The following is a 25391-nucleotide window of genomic DNA, read 5'->3' as shown; positions in this document are numbered from 1 at the left end:
CACAGCACCACACTGCTTAAGATGGCATTCCTTACCAAATAATATCTATAATCCATTTTAACTTTTCAATGCCAAGGACTGGAGTAAGTAAAACTGTTAGAAAAATTACTGAAATAAGTTGGCAAATAAAGTTGTCCTTGTGCTGTGTAAACTCTGTTTTCTGTTTATTCCATTGCTAAGATGCTGCTAGTGAAGTACACTGGTTGTATACATGTGAAGCACACATAAGATCACAACAAATATAGCTTCAAGGCTTATAACTATAAAGAAATCTAAACCAAAAGACAATTTGAAGATACGTTAAGAGAAAAGCAGAGATATTTTAAGAGAAAAGACAATTTTGCTGTTTTAAAAATAAATCCTCAAACAATATATATGCATTACAGAATATAACTCTGAATGGGTCAGCAACCTCTATTAAATGGAATGTCATGGGGCAGCTAGGTGGCACAGTGGATAAAGCACTGGCCCTGGATTCAGGAGGACCTGAGTTCAAATCCAGCCTCAAATACTTGACACTTACTAGCTCTGTGACCCTGGGCAAGTCACTTAACCCTCAATGCCCTGCAAAAAAACAAAAACAAAAAAGGAATGTCATCAATGTCAACAACTTCCAGTTAAGATGACAGAGGGAATGGCAGCAGAACAACTCAGTTGCCACTTTTGTACCAAATTAAAAAAAATAAAATAAACAAAAGAGCACCAGACTGAATAATGATGAGGGAATAGAGAAATTACAATGAGTACCTTATCCAAAAGAGGGTAAAGAGAAGCAAAAACAAACTGCTACCTGTCCAGAATCACACAGCTATTAAGTGTATGAGACCACCCGGCCCAGTGTTCTATCCACTGAATTTCTAGAGACCAATAACTCTAATCAATATCCTTATGAAGATTTTGAATAAAATATTAGCAAAGAGGTTACAATAATAAATCAAAAAGATTATACATTATGATCAAGTAGGATCTAAGAACAAGAATGCAAAGTCAGTTTAATATAAGGAAAACTATAAACATAAATACACCATATTCATAGAAAAAAACAATTATATCAATAAATGTGGGAAAAGCTTTTGACAAAATATAGCTGTTAAAAAACAACAACACTAGGGGCAGCTAGATGGCGCAGTGGTTAAAGCACCGGCCCTGGAGTCAGGAGTACCTGAGTTCAAATCTGGCCTCAGACACTTGACACTTACTAGCTATGTGACCTTGGGCAAGTCACTTAACTCCCATTGCCTAAAAAAAAAGGGGGGGGGGCAGCTAGGTCACACAGTGGACAGAGAACCGGCCCTGGAGTCAGGAGTACCTGAGTTCAAATCCAGCCTCGGACACTTGACACTTACTAGCTGTGTGACCCTGGGCAAGTCACTTAACCCCAATTGCCTCACTAAAAGAACCAAAAAAAAAAACCCCAAAAAACAACAACACTAAAAAGCACCGGAATAAATGGATCTTTCCTTAATATGGTCAACAATACCTATCAAAAACTAAAAGCCAGAATTAAATGTAACAGAAAAGCACTAAATGTCTTTCTAATAAGATATGGGTTTTGGAAGAATGTCTATTATTATTATTATTATTATTATTATTATTATTATTATTATTATTGCAGGACAATGGGGGTTAAGTGACTTGCCTGAGGTCACAGAGCCAGTGAGTGTCAAATTTGAACTCAGGTCCTCCTGAATCCAGGGCCGGTACTTTATCCACTGTGCCACCTAGCTGCCCCTCACTATCATTATTATTTAGCATCATGTTAGAAATGCTAGTTACAGAAATAAGAAAAAAGAAATCAAGAGAATAAATATAAGCAAAGAAGAAACAAAATTATCCCTTTTTGTAGATGATATGATGATCTACATAGAGAACTCCAGAGTCAACTGAAAAATTGAAACAATAACTCCAGCAAAGTATCTGGATATAAAATAAAGCTAACACACAAATCATCAGTTATTCTGTATTTTACCAACAAAATTCAGCAGAAAAAAAACAAAAAGGAAATTCCTTTCACATAACTACAGAAAGTATAAAACATGAGTCAAATTAACAAGAAACACACAGTAACTATAGATGCAACTATATTTGAAAACAAAATATATGGAAATAAGTGAAGAAATATTCATTGCTAATATTAAAACAGTCCAATATAATATAAAATACAATACCAACTTAATTTTTAAAAAAATCATTCAGTGCTCTACCAAAGGATTACCTAAAGAACTAGGAAAAATAATAATGAAAATTCATCTGGGGGAACACTGTCTTGAAAAAAAAAATGTTTTAAGTGGGAAGGAAAGGTCTCAAATTATACCTCTACCTTTCAAGGCAATAATCATCAAAACCATTTGAAGCTAGTTAAAAAAACATGGAGGTCAGGGGCAGCTAGGGGCACAGTGGATAGGGCACCAGCCCTGGAGTCCAGGAGGACCCAAGTTCAGATCTGACCTCAGACACTTGACACTTACTAGCTGTGTGACCCTGGGCAAGTCACTTAACCCCAATTGCCTCACCAAAACAACAACAACAACAACAACAACAACAACAACAAAAATGGAGGTCAATCACTGAAAAAGATTATATACAACACAATGAAGTAAATGAACCTAGTAGCCATAGTGTTCAACAAGTTCAGATACTAAAACTACTAGGAGGAAGGACTTAAAATTTCACCAAAACAGTTGGGAAAACTAGCAATTAAGAGAACATGGTAACTTTGGCTAGAATAGTTTCAGACTGCAAAGGGTTGAGGAGTGAATAAGCAGAGAAGTGGAGGAAAAGCGTGTAAAAATGTTTTTTAAGAAGTTTGGCCAAGAAAGGGTGGGCACAGGATAACAGCTTGGGGGGGGGGGGGCGGGCGGGTTTAAGAGTGTTTGGAGATGGGGGGTAAACAGGGGAACATGTTTGAAAAGAGTAGGCAAGGAAATGATAGGGAAAGACTGAAAATTAGAGTATAACTGATTTTGTAATCTGCTGAAGATGACAAAAGAGCATAGGATTGTCCTTGGAAAGAAAATGGGACATACTTTCAAAGACTGGAAAGAGTGAAGAATGACGTCAGGGGTTTTGAACAATCATGTCAAATGGCCTCTATTTTCTGAGTGAAGTAAGAGCAGCAAGGTTCATTTTGCTGAAAGTGAGGAAGGGAAAGTATGGGAGGTCTGAGGAAAGGAAAAAGATTCAGAAACTTCTCTGGGGAGGGGGAGGAGGAAATTTATTTTTATTTTTAGCATTCATTTTTTTAAATTCCGAACTCTAAATTCTCTTCCTTCCTCTAGCCCTTCTACCACCCACTGAGAAAGCAAGAAATATGGTATAAATCATGCAAAACATAATTCAATTGTTAAGGGCTAAAATTCTAGCTAAACTGTCTAAAATATCTAATGAGTGGTCGCCAATAAATTATAAGCTTTAGCAAGAGTTATACTTTTAAGCATTTATTAAGGAGAATAAGAATTTGGTAAAGAGAGAGAGAAAGGCCTAGATTCCTATCTATTAAAGGGAGAGCACATTTCTAGCTCCGCTCTCCACCAGAGTCCAGAGGAAAGAGAGTGAGACCGAGCGCCAGTCTCTTCCTTCCTCCTCCCACTAGCCCGCATCACTTCCTGACGCCAAAGAAAAGACTCCTGGTCTTGCCCTCAAAGACCTTTGCTTCATGGGCCAAACTCTTCTATAGTAAGTCTCCAGCAGGTGGCGTCATTCCAATTGTTACACAATATTAGTGAGGGTGATGTGGGATAGAATTTAGAGTCAAATTGATCGTGAGTCTTCCAAAAGAATTACAAGACTCAGTGACTCATTTTCCCAGGTTTTATTGCAATACTGTGAGTGACTACAGGGAGAGAACCAGAATACTGGAAAGGTATCTCTCAAATAGTGAAAGAAAAGACAGTTATATTTATAGTATGGATAAATTGATTATCAGTCTCATTATCATAATCTCCACTTTAGGGAGGAACAGGGGAGGGCCTGTCCTTCTCATTATAATATTCTCCACCTTTGGGAGATACAGAGGAGGGCTTATCCTAATTTGGGGTTCCTGGGGTCCTAAGCCAACCCCCAAGGCAGATACCTTTTTCAATAGAGGTGTGTTTTGGGGGTTTACATGTCATAAGGTGAATCTAGGGACAAATTTGGCCTTTTCTGCACATGTCTCTTTCTGGTTCCCATGCTTAGTTTCAAAACATCTTCATTTATCATTTATTTCTAGTCTGAATTTCTATAGTCTGTCAATTTTATCTTTGTTATATGACCTGCCCCTTTATGTCCCTGTTATGGGTACTAATTACTGTGGGTATGAGAACCTAGCATCCTAACTTGTAAGTTATCCATTAACTGGGGTCTGAAATCCCTATTAGAGCTAATATCTGAATTAGAGCTTAGGTCTTAGGTTTTTCTATTAACCTTTTTTTTTTTTTTGCCTCCTACATCAAGGGGATCAAGAAAAAGAGGAAAAAGTATGCTTCAATCTGCACTTGGAGTTCATCAGTTCTCTCTCTCTGGAGGTGGATACTATTTTTTTTATCATGGGTCCTTTGGAATTGTCTTGGATTATTGTATTAGTTAGAGTAGCTAAACCTTTCATAGTTGATCATCATTCAATATGCTTTTACTATGTCCAGTGTCCTAGTTCTGCTCCCTGTACTTTTCATCAGTTCATGTGTATACCCAGGTTTTTTGGAAACATTCCCCCTTGTTATTTCTTATAACCAATAATATTCCATCACAATCATATACCACAGCTCGTTCAGCCATTCTCCAATTGATGGGCATCCTTTCAGTTTCTAATTCTTTGCCACTACAAAGAGAGCTGCTATAAATCTTTAGGTCCTTTTCCTCCTCCTTTGATCTCTCTGGGATACAGACCCAGTAAGGGTATTGCTGGGTGAAAGGGTACGCAGAGCGGTGTGGTTTTTGTTTTTGTTTTTTAACACTTTGGCTAAATTGGTTCCAAATTGTATTCTAGAATGGTTGGGCCTCTTCAAAACTTCACTAACAATGCATTAGTGTACTTATTTTTCCACATCCAGGAGGGATCTTTTAACGAATAAAAGCACTATGATACTGAAGGGAAAATCCTGATGAAGTTGGACAACATGAATTATAATATAGCAAGTCAGGATAATTGTGAGATTTCCCTCAGCTTTGGTCAACAGCATTCTGAGTAGGGATTAAAGTGAATGGTGCAAATAATCCAGGCATATATAAAGTTGGCAAGAGATTAAGTAGTTAGTGATTGGGGGAGTGAATTGGCTAACTATGGAGTGAAAAATGGAGGACAAAAGTGAAATCAATGTTGACAGGGCTGTGGGAGAAAAGGCACAGTAATAAAGCACTGGTTGAGATGTGACTCAGTCCAACTATTCAGGATGGCTATATGATACTAAGAAAGAAAAGTGATTAAGCTGTTCATAGGAACAAGCATTTATTAAGCACTTGCTATGTGCCAAGCACTGTGCTAAGTGCTTTACAAATATTATTTCATTTTATTTTCACAACAACCTGGAAGGTAGGTGCTATAGTATTATCATCCCCATTTTACAACTTAAGAAATGGAGTTAGTCAATGGTTTACTGACTTGCTCAGGGTCACACAGCTAGTAAGTATCTGAGGCTGTATTTGAACTCAGGTTTTCCTGACTCCAGGTTTCAGTGCTCTATCCAATGTCACCTAGCTGTCACTACTTGAACTATACCCCAAGGAGTCCTGTGAGAAAATAATTAATAATAATGGATTTCTTGGGAAGACTCAGAGACCCAGTTTTAGTCCCTGCGTTATATTGGGCTTCCCCACCTTCCCCAAAGTGTGGTTCTTAGAAACTTTAGCTAATCTCTTTTGAGACCAGCCCAGGAGCCCAAGGGAAGATCCATAGAAATGAAGATTGACTGGATAAGATTGAGCCACACCTGGACTTCACCCACCTTGCCCTTTAGAGATGGTCTTTTTTGCACACCTTCCCCATTAAGTCATTACATCATTAGGTCATAAGTAAAACTCTTTTTGGGGGGGGGGCAATGAGGGTTAAGTGACTTGCCCAGGGTCTCACATCTAGCAAGTGTCAAGTGTCTGAGGCTGGATTTGAACTCAGGTCCTCCTGAATCCAGGGCCAGTGCTTTATTCACTGTGCCACCTAGCTGCCCCTAAAACTCATTTTAATATGGACCACCTTCAAGTCACATCAACCAATGGAATGAATGATGCTAGCCAATTAGCTTTGATCAGTGTGTAAGGAACCACCTCTGTCTAAAAGAGGAAAAAGATTGCACTGCACGGGGCTTGTTCTTTTCTTCCTGGGACTCTTTCCCACCCTCTCCTCTTGGCTCAATGTGCTGGGTATGTAATTGTTTAGGCCTGTAAGCATGTGACCATTGGGGAAGTTAAGGAGACATATGGTCAATACTTTAATAACGTGATATTAATTAATAATAAATGTTTACTACCAAAACTGGTACAATAGCCATTTATATATAACTTAGTAATATTTTAGAAAACCCAGCCTAGTCCCCCCAATAATTTAAAAAACACAGTCCAAAGACAGAAAAAGTACAATATATACCAAAATTTGTCATAGCAGCACCTAGTGACAGCAAAGAATTGTAAACAAAATATTTGTTCATCAATTGTGGAATAGCCAAACAAACTGTGACACAAATATAATGGAATGTCATGCAGTAAGAAATAATAAATAGAAGGAATTTAAATAAACACAGGAAGACTTGTATGTATTACTTCACAACAAAATATTCACAACCAGCATAACATGCACTATTATAATTTAATGAAATGGTCTTTAAAAGAAATTAAATGCTGAATAATTGAAAAACCAATAATATCCAGAACAGGTAATAAAAAATACTTTCCAGTAGGTCAACTTCTTAAAATCAATAACTTGTCATCTTCTGTGTCTTTGTATGCCTATCAACTAGCTCCATACCTGATACATAACATGCTTAATAAATGCTTCTTGATTTATTCCCTCATTTCAGCAGAAAGAGATAAGGGACTTGTAGAGCAGTGTTGTGTACACTGTCTGACAAGATCACTGTAGTAAATATTTTGATCCAATTGTATTTTTCTTTGTTACAAGAGAAAGTTCAACTGAGGAGAACACAGAGGTGTGAGGCACATATTTACTGAAATGATTGATAATGTAGAAACAAAACACATCAACAAAACTTATTTTTTCAAAAATAAATGCAAGCTATCAACAACTACATGAAAAGATGATCTAAATCACTGAGAGAAAAACAAATTAAAGAACTCTTATGTTTCACTTAATTCTCAGTAAACTGGCAAAAATAATCAAAGGACAATGAGGGGTTATGAGAAGACAGACACACTAATACACCATGATAGAGCTATGAATTGGTCCAACTGTCTTGGTAAACAACTTAAAACTAGACTATTTCTATATTCTGACCCAGTGATACCACTAGTGAGCACAACTACCAAATATCAAAGACAGAAGGAAAGGTCTCATGTATTACCAAAATATTTATGGCAGAGCTATCACAGTGGCAAAAGACTAGACGCAAAGTGCGTGAACATAAACTGGGGAATGGCTGAACAAAAGTATAGGGTATGGATCTAATGGAATACTGTACTATAAAAAACAACAAAGATCAGAGAACCTTAGGAAGACTTGTAAACTAATGAACTAGACAATAAAACATAGAGCAATAATCACAGTAACAGAAAGGAAAATAAAACAGATCAACATAAACTAATCTTGACTGCAGAGGCCTAAGAATCAAACATATCTCCCATCTTCTCAACAGAGAGATAGAAGACTACAGATAAAGTCATTTAATTCATTAGTATATTTTGTTTAACTGTACTTTGGTACAAGGAAGAAACGGTTGATTATAATTAGGGAATGACAGCAATGTAAAAAGGAGTACTTTCTAATGGAAAAAAAAAGAGCACCTCAGTCATTTTTATAGATGATTAAAAAAAAAAAAACCAAGGCACAGTAACTAAAGGTTGCTTTTCAAGGCTCACGCATGGACCTTGAAGTCTGCATCCACCAAGTTTTCCCCCACAAAAAAACAGTTTCCTCAGCTGTTTCAATATTCTCATGTGAAGCAGGGGAGGGGGGAAGGACAGGATCCTCTTAAAGTATTAAGTAAGCACAGGACCATATATGAATGAAGATTGAAAGGCAAAAATCTGTACAAGGAGATTGCAGCCTGGAGGTCAAGTAACCTGCATCAGGTCAAAAAGCCAAAATTCAAACTACAAAGAATTGAAGAATTTATAGGAATTTGGGATTCCTTTCACATTATCCTCTTTATTTTCCTCTATTCTAGCTATAGTGATAAAATATAGATATAGATATTTAAAAACTGACTGCAAAATAGGAATAATAAATATCTTAGAAAAATCCAGATATATAAACACAAAGGTAAAAATCATTTCAGTGTTTATAGAAACTAAATATAAATTACATATAGTTTTGTTGTTTGTATTTATAAGAGAGCAAGGCAGTATGTTATATCAGAATGAGTGCTGGACTTGGAGTCAGGAAAAACCTAAATTCAAATCCTGGCTCTGATACTTTTGATCTATGTGATCATGGGCCAGTCCTTTCACCTCTTTCAGACTGTTTCCTTAACTGTAAAACAGAGATAATATTAGATATTAGATTCCTACAGATCTTTTTGGAAGAAAATATATTTTTTTAACATGAATGACTAGAAACATGAGTTGTTATTATTAATTACCTGGTTCTCTTACTACTTGACCATTCCTTCTTAGTCTCCTTTGCTGGATATTTTTCCAGCTCACAACAGCCAATGGTGGGTGTCCTCCAGGACTCCAACCTGGGGCTTCTTTTCTTCTCCCTCCATATTATTTCTCTCAGTGATTTCACTTGTTCTGGATTCAATTATCATCTCTATGCTGATGATTCTCAGATCTACTTATCTGGTCCTAATTACTAGACTTCCATCTCTAACTACCTACTGAATATCTGGAACTGAGTGTTCCATAGACTTCTTAAACTCAACATGTCCAAAAGCGAACTCATTTTCTTTCTCCCACAAGCCTCCCCATCTGACATTTCCTATTACTGCTGAGGGCACCACCATTCTCCCAGCCCCAAAGACTTCATCCTTGACACCTCATTCTCTGTGCCCCCATCAAATCTATCTGTTGCCAAGTACTTGGTTTTACCTTCATAACATCTCTTGCATGTGCCCTGCCTTCTTTTCTGACACTGACACCAACCTGGTGCAAGCCTTCATCACCTCATAGCTGGGTGAGTGCCACAGCCTGCTGCTTGGCCTCCCTGCTTTGAGTCTCTCCACACTCCATTCCACCCTCCATTCAGCTATCAAATTGATCTTCACACAATGCAGGTTTAACCAGATCAACTCCTCTGTTCAAAAAACTCCAGTGGCTCCCTATCACCTCCAGGATGAAACATAAAATCCCCATTGGCATTTCGAGCCCCTGTTTCCAATCTTCTTTCACCTTGTGCACCCCCGCGTACACCCGCGGATCCCCGAACATTCCATCGCCTGACCACAATCCCTGGCCGCCCCCCATGCCTGGAGCTCTCTGCTCCCGGCTTCCCTAAGAAGCCTTTCCCCCTTGATACTAGTGCCTTCCCCCTATGGATGATCTCCAGTCTATCCTGAAGATAACTCGTTTGCACACAGTTATGTTCACATTGTCGCCGCAGTTATACCATGAGCTCTCTGACAACAGTGACTGTTGTTTTGTCTTCCTTGTATCCCCAGGGCTTAGCACACTACCTGGCACATATTACACACTAAATAAGTGCTTGTTTACTGACTTAAAGAGTTTTCTTCTCACCACCTTAAAATGCTAAAGTTGGCATGGATAGATATTTCAATAAAGACAATCTGAAGAACTGATGGCTTAAGGGACTTTTCCCAGGGAGGAAGGAAAATAAATGGGTGGAAAAGAAATAGAAGAAATAGTACTAATAGCCATATAATTTAAAATTATATCACAAGTGTATGTTTTAAAAACACACAAAGATAAAAAGATACTAAATAAGTATAAACAATTACTAGTCATGATTAAGCGTCAAGTTTAATCACTACTAATGATTCTATGCCACTGTAACTAGAATATATTAATTAAAAATAATTACTTGTTTTGTCTGCTAAACATCAACATCCTATTTACCAATAGAGTTACAGAATCCTGAACAAAATATAAAGGATACTATACATAATATCTAAGAAAATAAGAACAGACTCCTCCCCCAAAAATAAGTATTAAATTTTAATTCTTTTAGAAATTTTCCAAATACAAATATCCTAACTGAAGAAAAAACTGTGCTCCTAAAATGTATAAGGATCAGAAGGTTAAGCTTTTTCAGATTTAAGTTTTCTTTGCCATCACTTCACAAATGTCATTTATAGCATTTGACACTGTTGACCCCTCCCCCCTCTGCAAGTACTCTCTAATCTCTGGATTTTCAGGTCCCTTCTCTCTTGGTTCTCCTCCCATTTGTCTGGCTCTTGCACAATATTTTTCACTGGCTCTTCATCCATTATCCTATTATCTGTGAATGAATCCCAAGTCGCTAACTAGGTTCCCTTTGTTTTCTCTTTATACCCCCTTGATGACTTCAGCTCTTATGAATTAAATTATCTCTACAAAGATAACTTCCAGATATACAGCCTGAGATCTAGGCTCCCAACATCACTTTCCTGTTGGACATTTGAAACAATGTCCTAAAAGGCACCTCGAACTTAATATGCTCAAACAAAAACTTATAACCTTTCCACCCAAACCCATCCCTCCTCCAAACTTCCCTATTTCAATTAAGGGCATCACCAGCCTCCCAGTCACAAAGGTTCACAACCTCAGAATTATCCATAACTCCACAATTACCTTTATCCCACACATCCTGATCAGTTGACAAGTCTTGTTGGTTCTACCTCCACAACATCTTTCACATCCATCCTCCTCTCAATTCAACCCTAGTTCAGTCACCTACACCATATCTCAGTAGCCTAACAGGTTTCCTTGTCTTAACTCTCCCATCTCCAATACCTCCTCTATACATAATACCAAAATGATTTTCCAAAGCAATGGGTCTCACTATGTTACCCCTTTCTCAAACTCCAATAGCTTCCTATTACCTCTAGTATCAAATAACACAAAAGTACGCTGTTTAGCATTAAAGCTGTTTACAACCAAGCTCTAATTTGCTTCAATCGATACTGAATAAATATTTATAATATTTGACAGGTAAGAGATACGTACCAAATGCTGTGTCATGCACCGAGACTTGTAATGACATAAGTGTCCTTGTAAGGACATAAGTGAAACACAGTCCCTGACCTCAAGAGGCATACAATCTAGCTATGCATATGCATATATCTAAGAATATATATATGTATGTATATTCAAAATAGATAATTTGGGAAGGAAAACACTAAAAAGTCTGGGGGATCTAGCTTTAAGTAGAAAATGACACTTGAGCTGAGTCCTGATGAAGCTCTCTGGGGCTGCCAGGTGGTATAGTAGATAGAGCACTGGCCCTGAAGTCAAGAGGACCTGAGTTCAAATCCAACCTCAGACACTTGACACTAGCTATGAGACCCTGGGCAAGTCACTTAACCCCAATTGCCTCAAAACGTTTGGGGTCATCTCCAGTTGTCTTGATCTGTATCTTGCTGCTGGACCCAGATGGCTCTGAAGGACAGAGTGAGGCTGGTGACCCTGCACAGCCCTCCCTCAATGAAATCCAATTTACTGCAAGTCATAACATCCCCTTCTGATGTCATGGTCCTCTTCATGAAGAAGGACAAACAAAAATTATGAAGCTCTATGGATTCTAGGAGGCAGAGGTAAGGAGAGAGCACATCTGACCGGCCATTGCAAAGGCGGAGACTGGAGGAAATTAAATGTTAAATGTAAGGAACAGCAGCTGGAACTCAGTGTGTATGAAGGTGAGTCATCTGTAGTAAGGCTGGAAGGGTTGTGAGGGATTTAAATACCAGACAGAGGTGTTTCTATCTGATGCTACAAGTTATGTGAAGCCACCGAAGTTTACTAAGTGAGGGAGTGATATATGGAAAGACCTGTGTTTAAGGAAATGCATCGTGGCAGCTATGTGGAGGATAGACTGAAGCAAGGAAAGCAATTTCAAGGTCATGAAGTAACAAAGACCTGAACTAGAGTGGTGGATGTATGAGTAAAGAGAGGGAAACACCAATATGTCGTCAAAGTACAAATGACAATACGTTGAAACTGATTAGTTATGCAGGGTGGGCAAGAGGAGCTGCAAAGCTGGGTGACTAGAAGGCTAGGTCCACATCGCTGTGCTCTCCACTCCACTGTCTTGTCAAGCTGGCTTTCTTGCTATTCCTTATACACAACATTCCATCTTCTGCTCTATGTCTTTTTTAAAATTTATTTTATTTTTTTTTTTTAGTGAGGCAATTGGGGTTAAGTGACTTGCCCAGGGTCACACAGCTAGCAAGTGTGTGAGGCCAGATTTGAACTCAGGTACTCCCAACTCCAGGGGCGGTGCTCCCACCCAGCTGCCCCTTGCTCTATGTCTTTAAACTGGCTTTCTTTCCCTTTTCCTAGAATCAACTCTTTCCTTACCTCCACCCCTAAGAATACTGGGTGTTTCCCTTCAAAGTGCAGCTCAAGCACCACATCTTCCAGAAGACCCTTCCAATATCCTCCCAGTGCTAGTACCTCTTCCAGTAAATCTCACTGTACATACTTTGTACTCTCATGTGTATGTGTTATCTTCCAGAATAAGAAGGGACTGTTTCATGTTCATGGTCGTATTCCCTGAACCTAACCAATTATCTTAGCACATAATGGGTGCTTAATAAAAGCTGGCTGACTAATAAGATTTAAATCTGGAAGGGAAGCTTCAATCTATTCTTTTAAGCTTCAGGTACTATAGTATACAATTATAATAAAATCTTATAATAAAGTAACGGAAAATAATTTCATTGCTTAATGGTAGAGAGCAAGTAAAAATCTTTGAGAAATACCTCCAAACTCCTTATTAAGTTTAACATGGAAAGGCCCTCCAAAATCAAGTCACCACAAAAACTATCTTTTATGCCTTAATCCCCATTACTCTCATATATGTATCATGCGCCTATTCACACAAATAGATGGATATCTTATCCCATGATTTGCCCAAACTGGACTATTCTATTAATGCATCTTGTATTATCTTGCCTTGCTTTTGATCTACCTGGCATATCCTCCATCACCCACTGATGTTTTTCATACATCTATTCTATGTCTCCCTCAAGGCCCTGCTCTATTGACACTTCTTCTTTAATAGCTGATCAAAGAAGACTGAGGAGACTTGGTCCCCACTTGTAAAACACATATATACTGTTTGGCAACGTAGTTTTTCCATATATTAATTAGTAAACCATTAACTTTTTTTTTTGGTTTTTTTTGGGTGGGGCAATTGGGGTTAAGTGACTTGCCCAGGGTCACACAGCTAGTAAGTGTTAAGTGTCGGAGGCCAGATTTGAACTCAGGTCCTCCTGAATCCAGGGCCAGTGTTCTATCCACTGCGCCACCTAGCTGCCCCAAACCATTAACTTTTTTTTTTTTAATGGGGCAATGGGGTTAAGTGACTTGCCCAGGGTCACACAGCTAGTAAGTGTCAAGTGTCTGAGGCCGGATTTGAACTCAGGAACTCCTGAATCCAGAGCCAGTGCTTTATCCACTGTGCCACCTAGCCGCCCCCAAACCATTAACTTTTGATAGACAAGGAGCTTATTATAACTATTTCTGAACTTTTCCATAGTACCTCTACCTTGCAATCCTTTACAGTCATTCAAAAAATATTATAGTAGATAATAGATACCTACTTCTTTGGCATCCCTGACACTACCAGTCAATCAAATGCTTTTAATAATTGAAAACATAGCACTCTATAACAAATGACCAACAGGATAATTTCAGAAAAACATGGAAAAATTTACATATCTAATGTGGAATGAAGTCAGTAGAACCAGGAAAACATTGTACACAGTAAGAACAATACTGTATGATGAACTGACTTAGCTCTTCTCAGCAATACAATGATCCAGGACAATATCAAAGGACTCAGGAAGAAAAATGCTACCTGCCTTCAGTGTAAGAACTGATGGAGTCTGAGTACAGACTGAAGCATACTAGTTTTCACTTTCTTTTTTTGTTTGAGTTTTCTTCCAAAAAATTTATTAATATGGACATATGTTGTACATGATTACACATGTTTAACCTATATTAGATTGCCTACCATCTCGGGAAAAGGGGAGTGGAAAGCAAGGCAGGAAAGAATTTGGAACTTGGAATTTGGAGAGCAATTTGGAACTATGCCCAAAGGGCTATAGAACTGTGCATACCTTTTGATCCATCAATACCACTGCTAGGTTTATATCCCAAAGACATCCCCCAAAAGAGAAAAAGACCTATTTGTACAAAAATATTTATTTTGGTTTTTTGGGTTTTTTGGTGAGGAAATTGGGATTAAGTGAGTTACCCAGGGTCACACAGCTAGTAAGTGTCAAGGGTCTGAGGCTGGATTTGAACTCAGGTCCTCCTGAATCCAAGGCCGGTGCTCTATCCACTGCACCACCTAGCTGCCCCCAAAAATATTTATAACAGCTCTTTTTGTGGTGGCTAAGAATTGGAAATCAAAGGAATGTCCATCAATTGGGGAATGGCTAAACGAGCTATGGTTTATGATGGTGATGGAATATTATTGTGCTATAAGAAATGGCAGGGAGGAAGAAAAATTTGGAACTAAAAATCTTAAAAAAAAAAATGAAATGACATGCAGGACAATTTCAGAAAGGCCTGGAAAGACTTGTATGAACTAACGTATAGTGAAGTGAGCAGAACCAAGAAAATATTGTGCAGAGAGAGCAATGTTGTTTGATGAAGAACTGTGAATGACTTAACTATTCTCAACAATATAATTAATGATCCAAGACAATCCCAAAGGACTCATTGATGAAACATACTATCCACTACCAAAGCAAGCACTGATATTGATGGAACACAGACTGAGGCATGTTATTTTTCACTTTCTTTCATTTTTTTCCTTTTATTCAAGTTTTCTTGTATAAAATTACTAATATGGTAATTTTTTACATAATCATACATATATAACCCATATCTGATTGCTTACAGCCTCAGGGATGGGGGAGGGGAGGGAAGGAGGGATAAAAATTGGAATCCAAAGCTAAAAATAAAAATGTTTATTACTTTAAAAAATGTTTTAATGAACATTAAAAATTGTTTTTGCATGTAATTGGGGGAGAAATAAAATATTTTAAATGGCATTTAACCAAAAAAGCTTCTCAAATAACTAAAACAATATCAAGAATAAACAAATAGTTAAATATCTAATTTTTTCATAATTTTGACATAATTTAAATCTCAAATTTCCTGATGATTAATCTTATTTTTCATGTATATTTCCAAATTTATCTCTCCCTAACCTCTAAATATAGGATTCAAGGATTGGAGTAAGGCATAGGATTTTTGTTTTTAGGTCTGCAAGTAACAAAACTTATTTCCAGAGAAAAAGACTAATTTAATCTTCATAACTTGATAGTATTTCTGTGCTATTACTTTACTCATATTTTCATGTTAGTTACCTCCCTCTGAAGTACTATTGAAATATTCTTCATGGCATGGAGGTAACTCAGTTCTTAAAGACCAACCAACACAGATGAAAAACCTACTTCACATATTCTACATAGTGATTCAGGAGATATTTTCAAGGATTAATCGGGATGAAACAGTCTCTACTGTGGCCTGAAATCCTTTAGCGCTGGCAGCATAACTGAGTAGGAAAAGCAAGGGATTTGGACTCAGAGGACTTGGTTTTAGTTCTGGCTCTACTACTTAACTACTTATATGACCTTGGGCAAGGAACTCAACCCTTCTAATACCCAGCTTCTCATCTGTAAAATGGGGGGAGGAGGAAAAGGGGCTTAGAGGTATTAGCTGGATTCTGAAAACCCTTCCAGCTCTAAATTCTTCAAACTCTAAATCTGGTCCAGCATCCCCGGACTAATTTAGCTAAGTTTGGAATTCTGAGAGGCTGGAGGGGTTCACACACTAATGAAATGAATACTCTTACTGATTAAGCCAAATATTTTGAAGTATTAAAGATCAATTACTTTTGTTTGTTTGTTTGTGGGGCAATGGGGATTAAGTGACTTGCCCAGGGTCACACAGCTAGTAAGTGTCAAGTGTCTGAGGTTGGATTTGAACTCAGGAACTCCTGACTCCAGGGCCGGTGCTCTATCCACTGTGCCACCTAGCCACCCCAAAGATCAATTACTTTTAAAATTTTATTTCTAAAATTTTTAGATTATTCCATTTCTGGTTTTATCCATGCAGTTCTTTAATTCAGTTCAAAGAACTTATTAGGTAACTATGTTTCCAGCACCATGCTAGGCACTGAGGATACAAAGATTAAAATGTAACAGTCTCTTTCCAAAGGCTTTCCATTGTACCAGGGTAAACACTATGGTCACTGGTAAGTAAATACAAAATAAATACAATGGAGGAGGAGGAGAATCAGCAAGTGGGGAAAATCCTGTAAGGGAACTAGGTGATCCAAACTATGGAACATGGAAGTGGGAAGAGAAACCATTCTAGAAAATGATTCTTAATTCCAAGGGACAGCCTGTCCAAAAGCACAGAGATGAAAAGTATGTCATGTATGGGAAATATCAAGTAGACCTGTAACAGAGTGTAGTGCAAAGCATTTTAATCAGCTTACAAAAATGAGGTGGATCTAGATGGAGGGTTTTAAGTAACAAAAACAAAGGAATCTCTATTTTATTTTAAAGAGAACAGAAAGGGGCAGCTAAGTGGCGCAGTGGATAGAGCACCGGCCCTGGATTCAGGAGGACCTGAGTTCAAATCCGGCCTCAGACACTTAACACTTACTAGCTGTGTGACCCTGGGCAAGTCGCTTAACCCCAATTGCCTCACTAAAAAAAAACCAAAAAAAAAACCACATAGTAAAGAGAACAGAAAGTCATTGAAGATTACTGAACCAGGAGAGTATCATGACCAAAAACTGTTCTCTAAGAATATTTAGGAGATAGCCTGGTTTGGTGCAAAGAATACTGGCTCTGGAATAAGATGACTGCTGTTCAAATCCCACTTCTGATAATTACTAGCTATGTGACCTTAAACAGCTACCACCAGTCTCAGTTTCCTCATCTGTAAAAGGTGAGTGCTGAAGCAGAAGTCCAAGAAGGTTTTTGGAGCCCTTTCCTATTCTAGATCTATGATCTTGTGATTACTTTGGCAGCTCTGTGAAAAATGGATCAGAGAGCAGACTGAAGGAGAGGTGCACAGAGATCTACTGGGAAGCCATTGTAGTAATCCATGTAAGAGATGATGATGGCCTTGTGACTACTGAGGAAGGAATGGGTGCGAATAAAAAGGATAGGTGAAAGAAATATTACAAAGGTAGAACCAGTAAGACCTGCCACCTGACTGGACATGGGAAGAGAGAGAGAGAGAGGGGGGGGGGGGTGTCATGAAGCAACTGTTTTATATTTTGCCAAAATTGGAAAAGGCTACCAACCACTAAAACATCTCATGTCTGAAGGTGCTGCCCTTTATTTTCAAAGAAGGGCTCTTAGCACAAACCACATGCCATGATCAAATTGATTGTTATCAAAGAAATATTAGTGTTAACAGGCACTGAACTTCTCTAAAGTAACAGCTTTCACTTCTCCCACTTGCTTCAGCCTTATCACTCAACTAAAATGCTCTCTGCAATTAGTAACAACCGAAGTGCCACATCTGGTGGTCTTTTCTCAGTCCTGATCTTTCTTGACCTCTCTTCTGCAGCATCTGACACTGTTAACCAACCCTTCTCCCTTCTCCTACACTTTTTCATAACCCTGTTCTCTCCTGCAATCTGTCTGACCCTTAGCTCTCAGTCTCTTTTGGGGGTTCAATCTTCAAATCCAGCCTTCTGACTGCAGGTGCTCCCCCAAGGCTCTGTTCCAGGCCCCATGTTTTTCTCTGTACACACTCTCTCGGCACCCTCATCACTTCCTTTGGTTTTAAATGATCTCTGTGCTGATGACTCAGATCTATATGTGCAGCCACAGTCTCTCCCAAGTTTTAGTCCACATAACCAAATTGCCTATTGGACATTTCAAACTAGTTTCAAACTAAATATGTCTAAAACAGAACTCCTCTCTCCCCGGCTTCCCCCCTGCCCCCCCCATCTTCCATACTTCCCTATTTCTGCTGAAGGAACCACAATATTTCTAGTCTCCCAGGTTCACAACTTTGGCATTATATCCTCTACCCTTCATTCTCCCTTCACCCCACATATCCAATCAGCTGCCAAATCTTGCTGTCTACCTCCACACCATCTTTCACACCCAATACCTTCTCTCTACTCCAACAGATGCCACCTTACTTCAGACCCTCATGGCTTCTTGCCTCAACTACTGCAATGGCCCCCAGTCTGGCCTTTCATCACTCTAATCCATCCTCCACACAGCTGCCAAAGTGATTTTCCTTAAACATGGATTAGACTATGTCATTCCTTTGCTCAACTAACCTGTGGCTCCCTCTTCCATCTAGGATAAAATATATACTCCTGTGCTAGATTTCTAAAGCCTTACACAACCTAGCCCCAACCTGTACTTCTAGCCTATTTATTTTACATTACTTCTCTTCCCAGGGGCAGCTAGGTGGCCCAGAGAATAGAGCATTGTCCCTGAAGTTGGGAGGACCTGAGTTCAAATCTCACCTCAGACATGTACTCGCTGTGTGACCCTGGGCAAGTCATTTAACTCCGATCACCTTAAAAACATCCAGAGTCGGGGCAGCTAGGTGGCGCAGTAGATAGAGCAACAGCCCTGGAGTCAGGAGTACCCGAGTTCAAATCCGGCCTCAGACACTTAACACTTACTAGCTGTGTGACCCTGGGCAAGTCACCTAACCCCAAATGCCTCACCAAAAAAAAACAAAAAAAACCCCCAAAAAACAAAAAACATCCAGAGTCATCTCTAGTCATCCTGATCTATATCTTGCCACTGGAACCAGGTGGCTCTGGTGGAGTGAGGTTGGTGACCGTGCACAAGCCCTCCCTAACTTAAAAATCCAGAATGAAGGACAATCAACAACTTCTCTTCCCATAGTCTACAGTCTGTCCAAAATGGCCTTCTCACCATTTGGCACATGCATTTCCTCTCACAAATCCCATGCCTTTCTTTACACCAGTTCTCCTCCACCCTTTCCTCACCTCTACATCACAATATCCCTTGCAGCTCAAGCAATACCTTCTACATGAAGCTTTTCCGAATTCACCCAACTGGTAGCTCCCATAGTGCCCTCCCATCCTTACCTACCTCATATTTAACTAAGTTGAATTTATTTTGTATTTATTCTTTCTTTATTTCAATACATAAATGTTACACCCACCAATACAGGGCAAGGTCCTTCTAAAACTTTAAAGGCAGTGCTACAATAGAAAATGGGTTGGATCTGGAGTCTGAAGATTGCCTATGCTTCTTGTGAAACTTAAAACTCTCTGTGCCTCAGTTACCTCATCTGCAAAATCAAAGTGTTAGGTTATATAGCCAATTTTGCAATCTTGTGCTTTTCCTCAAAACCTTTCCAGCTTAATAGGAAGGACCTGCCAAGATGTTTACTCCTTCCCTGGCCCATGAGGAACTACCTTAAAAAGGAAGGAAAAGGGAGTTATTTACAATGTTAAAAGAATAAGGGAAGAGGAGGTGAAAACCATGTACAATTTTTCTGCCAATGCCTGTGATTTCATTAGTGCGCAGAAGGGTAGTGAGGGTTATTTCCCTTATTCTTCCTCTACAATGTCTAGTCTTAGAAAGTTATCTTAGGCACTGAGAGATCTAAATGACTTTTCCAAGATTACAGAGCCAAGATGTGTCAGAAACTGAAAATCACACCCAGGTCTTGCTGTGTCTGAAATCAGTTCTTGTCACTATACCACTATTAGAGTAGAAGGCTCCCATTGCTGGCCTACAGAATCTCCACAGTGAATTAATGCAGCTAACCTCTACCATGAATAGTTTTTGTCTATTTGGAGAGCAAGACCAAAGTACCTGCATATGATCACCCAAATCTCTTTAGTTACAGTTAATATCTTCTCTCTCCCCAAGGGTCAAAACTATGTTGGAAAAGTTCTGCTTATGCCAGGTTTTTCCCTGACCCGTGTTGACAATAATTATTCTTTTACCTATACAGCTACAATGAGCTCAAGTGGTTCATTGGTACACCTCTCAGAGCCAGGCCATTTTCTACTTATCAGAGAAAGGTCCTTTGAATCCAAAGCAAAATTTTAAGTTTCAACTTCAAATTATGTTCTAAATAACGTAAGAGTTGTAGGAAGCAGCTCGCACTTACATAGTAAATTTTTAAGCTTCACAATAATGTTGTGGGGCATGTGGTCTGAATATTATTTTTCCTTTTTCACAGATAGGAAACAGACTCAGAGCAAGTTGAAGTGCCTGGCCAAGGTCACACAGCTACTAAGTGTCAGTGCCAGGACTTAAACCCATGTTGCCTAACTCATACCCAGTGTTCTTTCCACTACTCCATACTGTTTCCCAAAAAACAAAAGAAAAAAAATTCTCTATCCAATTTCTATTCTGCATGCTTTATTTTCTCTTCAAACTCAGGAAATGTTCTCAGCAAAGTAACTCTTCATATTTCTGTAACTTTAAGTTTACAAAGCATTTTGTTGAAAACAACCCCATGGGGTGGGTAGCATCAAAATTACTATCACCATTTCATAGATAAAACTAAGGCTTTGCACATCATCACACAAGTGTACAGTGAAGCAAATGCCAAGCTGACTCCTACTTTTAAACCCAGCAGTTCAAATGAAACAAGACCATCAATGTAGTTTTTTTAAGGCTTAAAATCACTTTCAAGCCTTTAATAATGTTTTTAAAAAGTCTTTTAAAGAAGAGAAAAAATATTTTCAGACTAATGCTTTATTCTAGTCCAAAAGGTGTTGAGTGGTCCATCTGAAAATGGCTCTATTTAACAAAATCAGTGAAAGAGTGAAAGAACCTTGAGGTTCTGGAATCAAGTCCTACACCTGAAGTTACCTGGGGGTGACAGAACAAGTGGCTTAACTACCCTCGGCCTGTCTCATCATCTGTAGAATAAGGAGACTGGCCTGGACAACAATTAAGGTTCCCTTCCATATCTGATCCTAATTCAGTATGGATTTAAATTAAACTGTAATTAAAATATAACAAGTGCCAAAACACACTTTTCCCCTTCATCTTGGGATACATTTCTTAAAATTCAATACCATTTTAATTTCAAATATACATTTTATATTGCATACATTGTCACACAAGGTCTCTAGATGTTTTTGCTTGTTTTGTTTTTCTTTGCTACTAGGGAGGACTCAATGTGAGGAGAGGAATGATCAATATAACAAAAGCTACCAATAAAAGCTGTTTGTTTTTTCAAAAAGAAAAAAAGGATATATTATTGCATAAGTCAGAATAAAAATATAACTGCTTCTATTGCTCTTACTTCTAATATCCAATTTTGACACTTTAAGGTTTGTACTTGCTTATTATTCATCACTTAGAAAACATGTAAAAATAAATTTCACTTGGAAGGAGTATATTTTGGGGGGCCAAAATCGCAACTATAAACACCAAGCTTTGTTACTTTATACAGCAAAACTAAAGGGCAAGTACTAACTCCAAAAGAATACTTCACAGACTTCCTTTTTCTACTTATCATATATTTTTAAAAAATAAAATTAGTGCTGTCAAAAGCAGTATTAAAATGGGAATCACAATTTCAAAAAACAGATAAAGCATTTCTTCCTAACAACATTCATATACTTGACTAAACTAAATATATAGGAATTGAAAATCCTTAGCCCATAACAAGTTTAAGCAGTACAATTTATGCAACTCCACCACCCCAAAACCTCAAAAATAAACACATACAGATTAGAACTATCTTAAATATCAAGTGTTTTCATTAAGTCTCAGATTTAAAATTCACTGAGAAAACAGTCATGAACTCTAAAAAGCTTAGTAACCACTTACCATTCAATAAAGTTTTGCTAAGTGCTTTCCAAGAACAAGCCCAAAAGACTAGATGTACAAGGATTATAGCCCTTCTTTAGATGAGGAAGCTGAGGATCAAAGTTGGTTGTCAAAGCCAAGATTCAACACAATTCCATCACTCTTTACACTGTGAAGCATCTTTACACGAAAGGTGAGAGAGCTCTTTAAACATTCTGTAACATGCACTCCAAACTCCAGAATTCTAATTGGAGGATCTTGTTTAAATATTTTGGAAAGATGGGATGAACTATGTTTAATAACAGCGGATCTTTATATAGCATTTAAAAGTGCTACAGACATTATCTTATTTGAGCCTCAAAACAGTCCCACAAGGTAGGTTCTGCTGGCATTATTTACAGCTGAGGAAATAGAGTACACTGTCAAATTCTGGCTCTGACACTACCTGTGTGACATTCGGCAAGTACTTTGCCTCTCTTCAATGTCAAATGAGGTGGTTAAATGATTGACCTCCAAAGACCTTTCATTTCTAAATCTATGATCTATAACTTGTCCCTGTTCATATAACTAATAAATTTCAGAAACCAGTCCTGAAGCAGGGTGTTGACAAATTCAGCACTCTACTCACTATACTATGTTTCCATACCATCCAACAAAAACACCTCTTAGTAACTCTAAAGTGACATTTTCATAAATGCTTTTAAATCAACGAAAAACATTTGAAGGGTGGGGGAAGAGTCTGCATTACCGCGAGAGAATTAAGAGATCATTTTCTAAAGTCTCAAATTTTAGATAACAGGTATCTCATTTTGCAGAATCATCAAAATAAGCTGCCCTATACGGACCTTACGGAAGCGAACGGGAGGTGATCCCGACAATACAGACTAATTAAAAAAAAATCTTTCTAGATGGGTTAACCTTCTATCTTACCTTGCCTGAATGGCTGCCACCTCACAAATGTCAAAACCACCACTGTACTTGTGCGCCACCCACCCTCCTCTTATATGGAAGAAGCTAGAATTCTTGGTGGTGTAATCAAAATTATGAGCGAGGGGGAAAATACTACTCAATGCGCGCGCGCGCGCGCACACACACACACACACACACACACACACACACACACACACACCCCTGCCCAAGGAAGAAAAAATGTCGATCTATTAGAGGTTTGCTTTAATATGAAAAAAAAAAAAGTACCACAGGACCACAGAGAGCCGGGGCGTCTTTTTTTGCCTTTCTTTGTATCGTCGGCGCTTAGTCCAGTGCTTGGCACATAGCTGACTGACTGACTGCAGTTTTCATTTCATTTCCCTTATCACCATCTACTCCTGCAGTCTCCAGTCATATTGATTACTCAGCCTGTTATGAAAAGCAACCAGGCAGGGGTGGCAGGAGGAGTCAGACACAAAAATCAGGGAGAAAGGACCAGACTAAAGGGAGGCAGCCATCCAGCCACCAGGTACCACCTACCTGTCCCGAAGGCTTTAGCCACCAACCAGGCCAAATTGCAGGCGATCTTGGCCCTGGAGAAATCATAATGGTCAAAGGGCTTGATGGCTGGAACAATGAAAGTCTTCTTCATCTCCCTCAGGTCTGCAGCAGCATCCCCCATCTTTCCCGACGGCTCCTTGGGCTGTCCTGCTTCTCACCTTCACATGATCGTCGACTCCCCGCCCCGGGGGTCGGGGGAGGGGGTGGAGATGGAGAGAGAGGAGATGGAGAGAGAGGAAGAAGAGGGAAAGGAGGGAGGGAGCCCGCACGCCCGGGAGCTTAATCAAACTGTCCGAGAGTATCCACGCCGGGGCAGCGGCCGGTCAGGACGGAGGCCCGAGAATCTCAGCTGTCCGAGCAGAGGGCCAGCCTCCTCCAGCGCCGCCGCCGCCGCCGCCTCCCCTGCATAGGAATGGAGCGCGGCGGGCTCTTCCACAGGCCGCCCTCGGAGGTCCACGCGTGGGTCCGTGCGGGGGTCACTGGAGATGGGAGGGGGGGTCTGGCTTAGTGCTCTCGCCGCCGCCTCCCTCTTTGTCTGCCCTCGGCCGCCCCTCGGACGTAGCTGGGCAGGGCGGGGAGGGCCCGGAATCGAATGCCCCCGAAGGGGGCGGGGGCGGGGGTGAAGGGAGATCTTAAAAATCACATCGTGGAAAAGAAGCCGTCGTTGCCCTCCGAGCCGGGCCGGGCCCCGGGTGGCCCCGGGTTCGCGCGCGCGCTCGCGCGCTCCCTGAGGGGGCGGGGAGACCCGACGGGCACGGGGGCGATCGGAGCGGGGAGGAAGAGGAGGGGGAGGAGCAGGAGCAGGAGCAGGACGGAGGGAGGATGGATGTGCAGGGGGGGCCGGGGGTGGTCGCCCACCCGGCGAGGCTCGGCCCGGCCCAACCCCGGAGAGGCTCCCGGGGAAGGCTGGGAGGATAGGCGGCCGAAATGCCGGAGCCCCGGGCCCGGGCCCGGCGGCTCGCGGGGCAGGCGGCCGCCCCCGTCCTCCTCCGCGCCTCCCCGGCGGCCCCGGCCGCGGCCCCGGCGACTCCCCGGGCTCGTGCTCGTCCTTCTCCCCAGCGGCTGTCGCAGACTGGGGCGGGGAGTGCCAAGCGCCCTGGCGGGCCCGCCCCGATCACTCAGGCCCTTGTCCTCTTCGCCTTCGCTTTCTGGGTTTTCTGTCCCTTTTCTCTCCTTCTCCTTCCCCTCCCCGGGATGGGGCTCTCCTTCCTCCGCCGTCGCCGCCGACGCCGCTGCGGTTTTCCTGCTGCCGCACTAGGTGGAGGAGCGAGCAGATGCGGGGCGTGCGCATGCGTCCTCTTCTTCCCGGCCTCCTCGCTTCCCCCCCCTTCCCTCCCTCCCTCCCTCGCTCCTGCCCACCCAACTTCGCCCCCTCCCCCTCCAACACCCCCCCCCCGCCCCGTCCCCGCTCGCCCCGCCCTCGCTTCCCTCCCCTCCCATTGTGATCCAGGGCCAAACCTGCCCAGGCTGACTGAGCATGCCCAACCCTGCTTAGGCTCTAGTCTTGGGGGGCGAATGGAGTAGGAAGGTTCTGGGTGGGAGTTGTTTTGTTCAATTCTCCTAAGCCTCTTAAAGAGTGTTCTCCCGGGGGAGGGGACCCACTCACTCTGCTCCAAATTTCCCAGTCTTGGATGCTTAGAGGAAAGGTGGAGGGAGGTGGGGCAGCATCTCCCAGACTTGCCCAAGGCGTTTCACTCGCGCTGTCCCCTCCGGGGGCTGCATCCTGTATGAGGTAGGAACCTCCGAACTACTTATCCTCTGTCGCCAAGTATATCTCAATGTAATGTATGTAGTCGCAACCTATTTCCCAGTCTATTTTCGAGCAGACAGCCAGAAAGCACT

General features: G+C 40.6%; 1 protein-coding gene across 4 annotated transcripts in view; it reads right to left on the bottom strand.

The window, feature by feature from the left end:
* CAMSAP2 (calmodulin regulated spectrin associated protein family member 2) overlaps nucleotides 1–23817 on the bottom strand; it is a 134666-nt gene extending 110849 nt beyond the window's left edge. For all 4 annotated transcript variants that reach the window (XM_044000349.1, XM_044000350.1, XM_044000351.1 and 1 more), the window contains exon 1: nucleotides 23529–23817. In XM_044000349.1, the coding sequence (XP_043856284.1) occupies nucleotides 23529–23670 (142 nt within the window). In that variant the 5' untranslated portion in view covers nucleotides 23671–23817. The remainder of the gene's footprint in view (nucleotides 1–23528) is intronic.
* Nucleotides 23818–25391: the final 1574 nt, after the last annotated feature.

This window comes from Dromiciops gliroides, chromosome 4, assembly GCF_019393635.1.
Source record: "Dromiciops gliroides isolate mDroGli1 chromosome 4, mDroGli1.pri, whole genome shotgun sequence".
Taxonomy (NCBI): Eukaryota; Metazoa; Chordata; class Mammalia; order Microbiotheria; family Microbiotheriidae; genus Dromiciops; species Dromiciops gliroides.
This window is presented reverse-complemented; position numbering and strand designations above follow the sequence as displayed.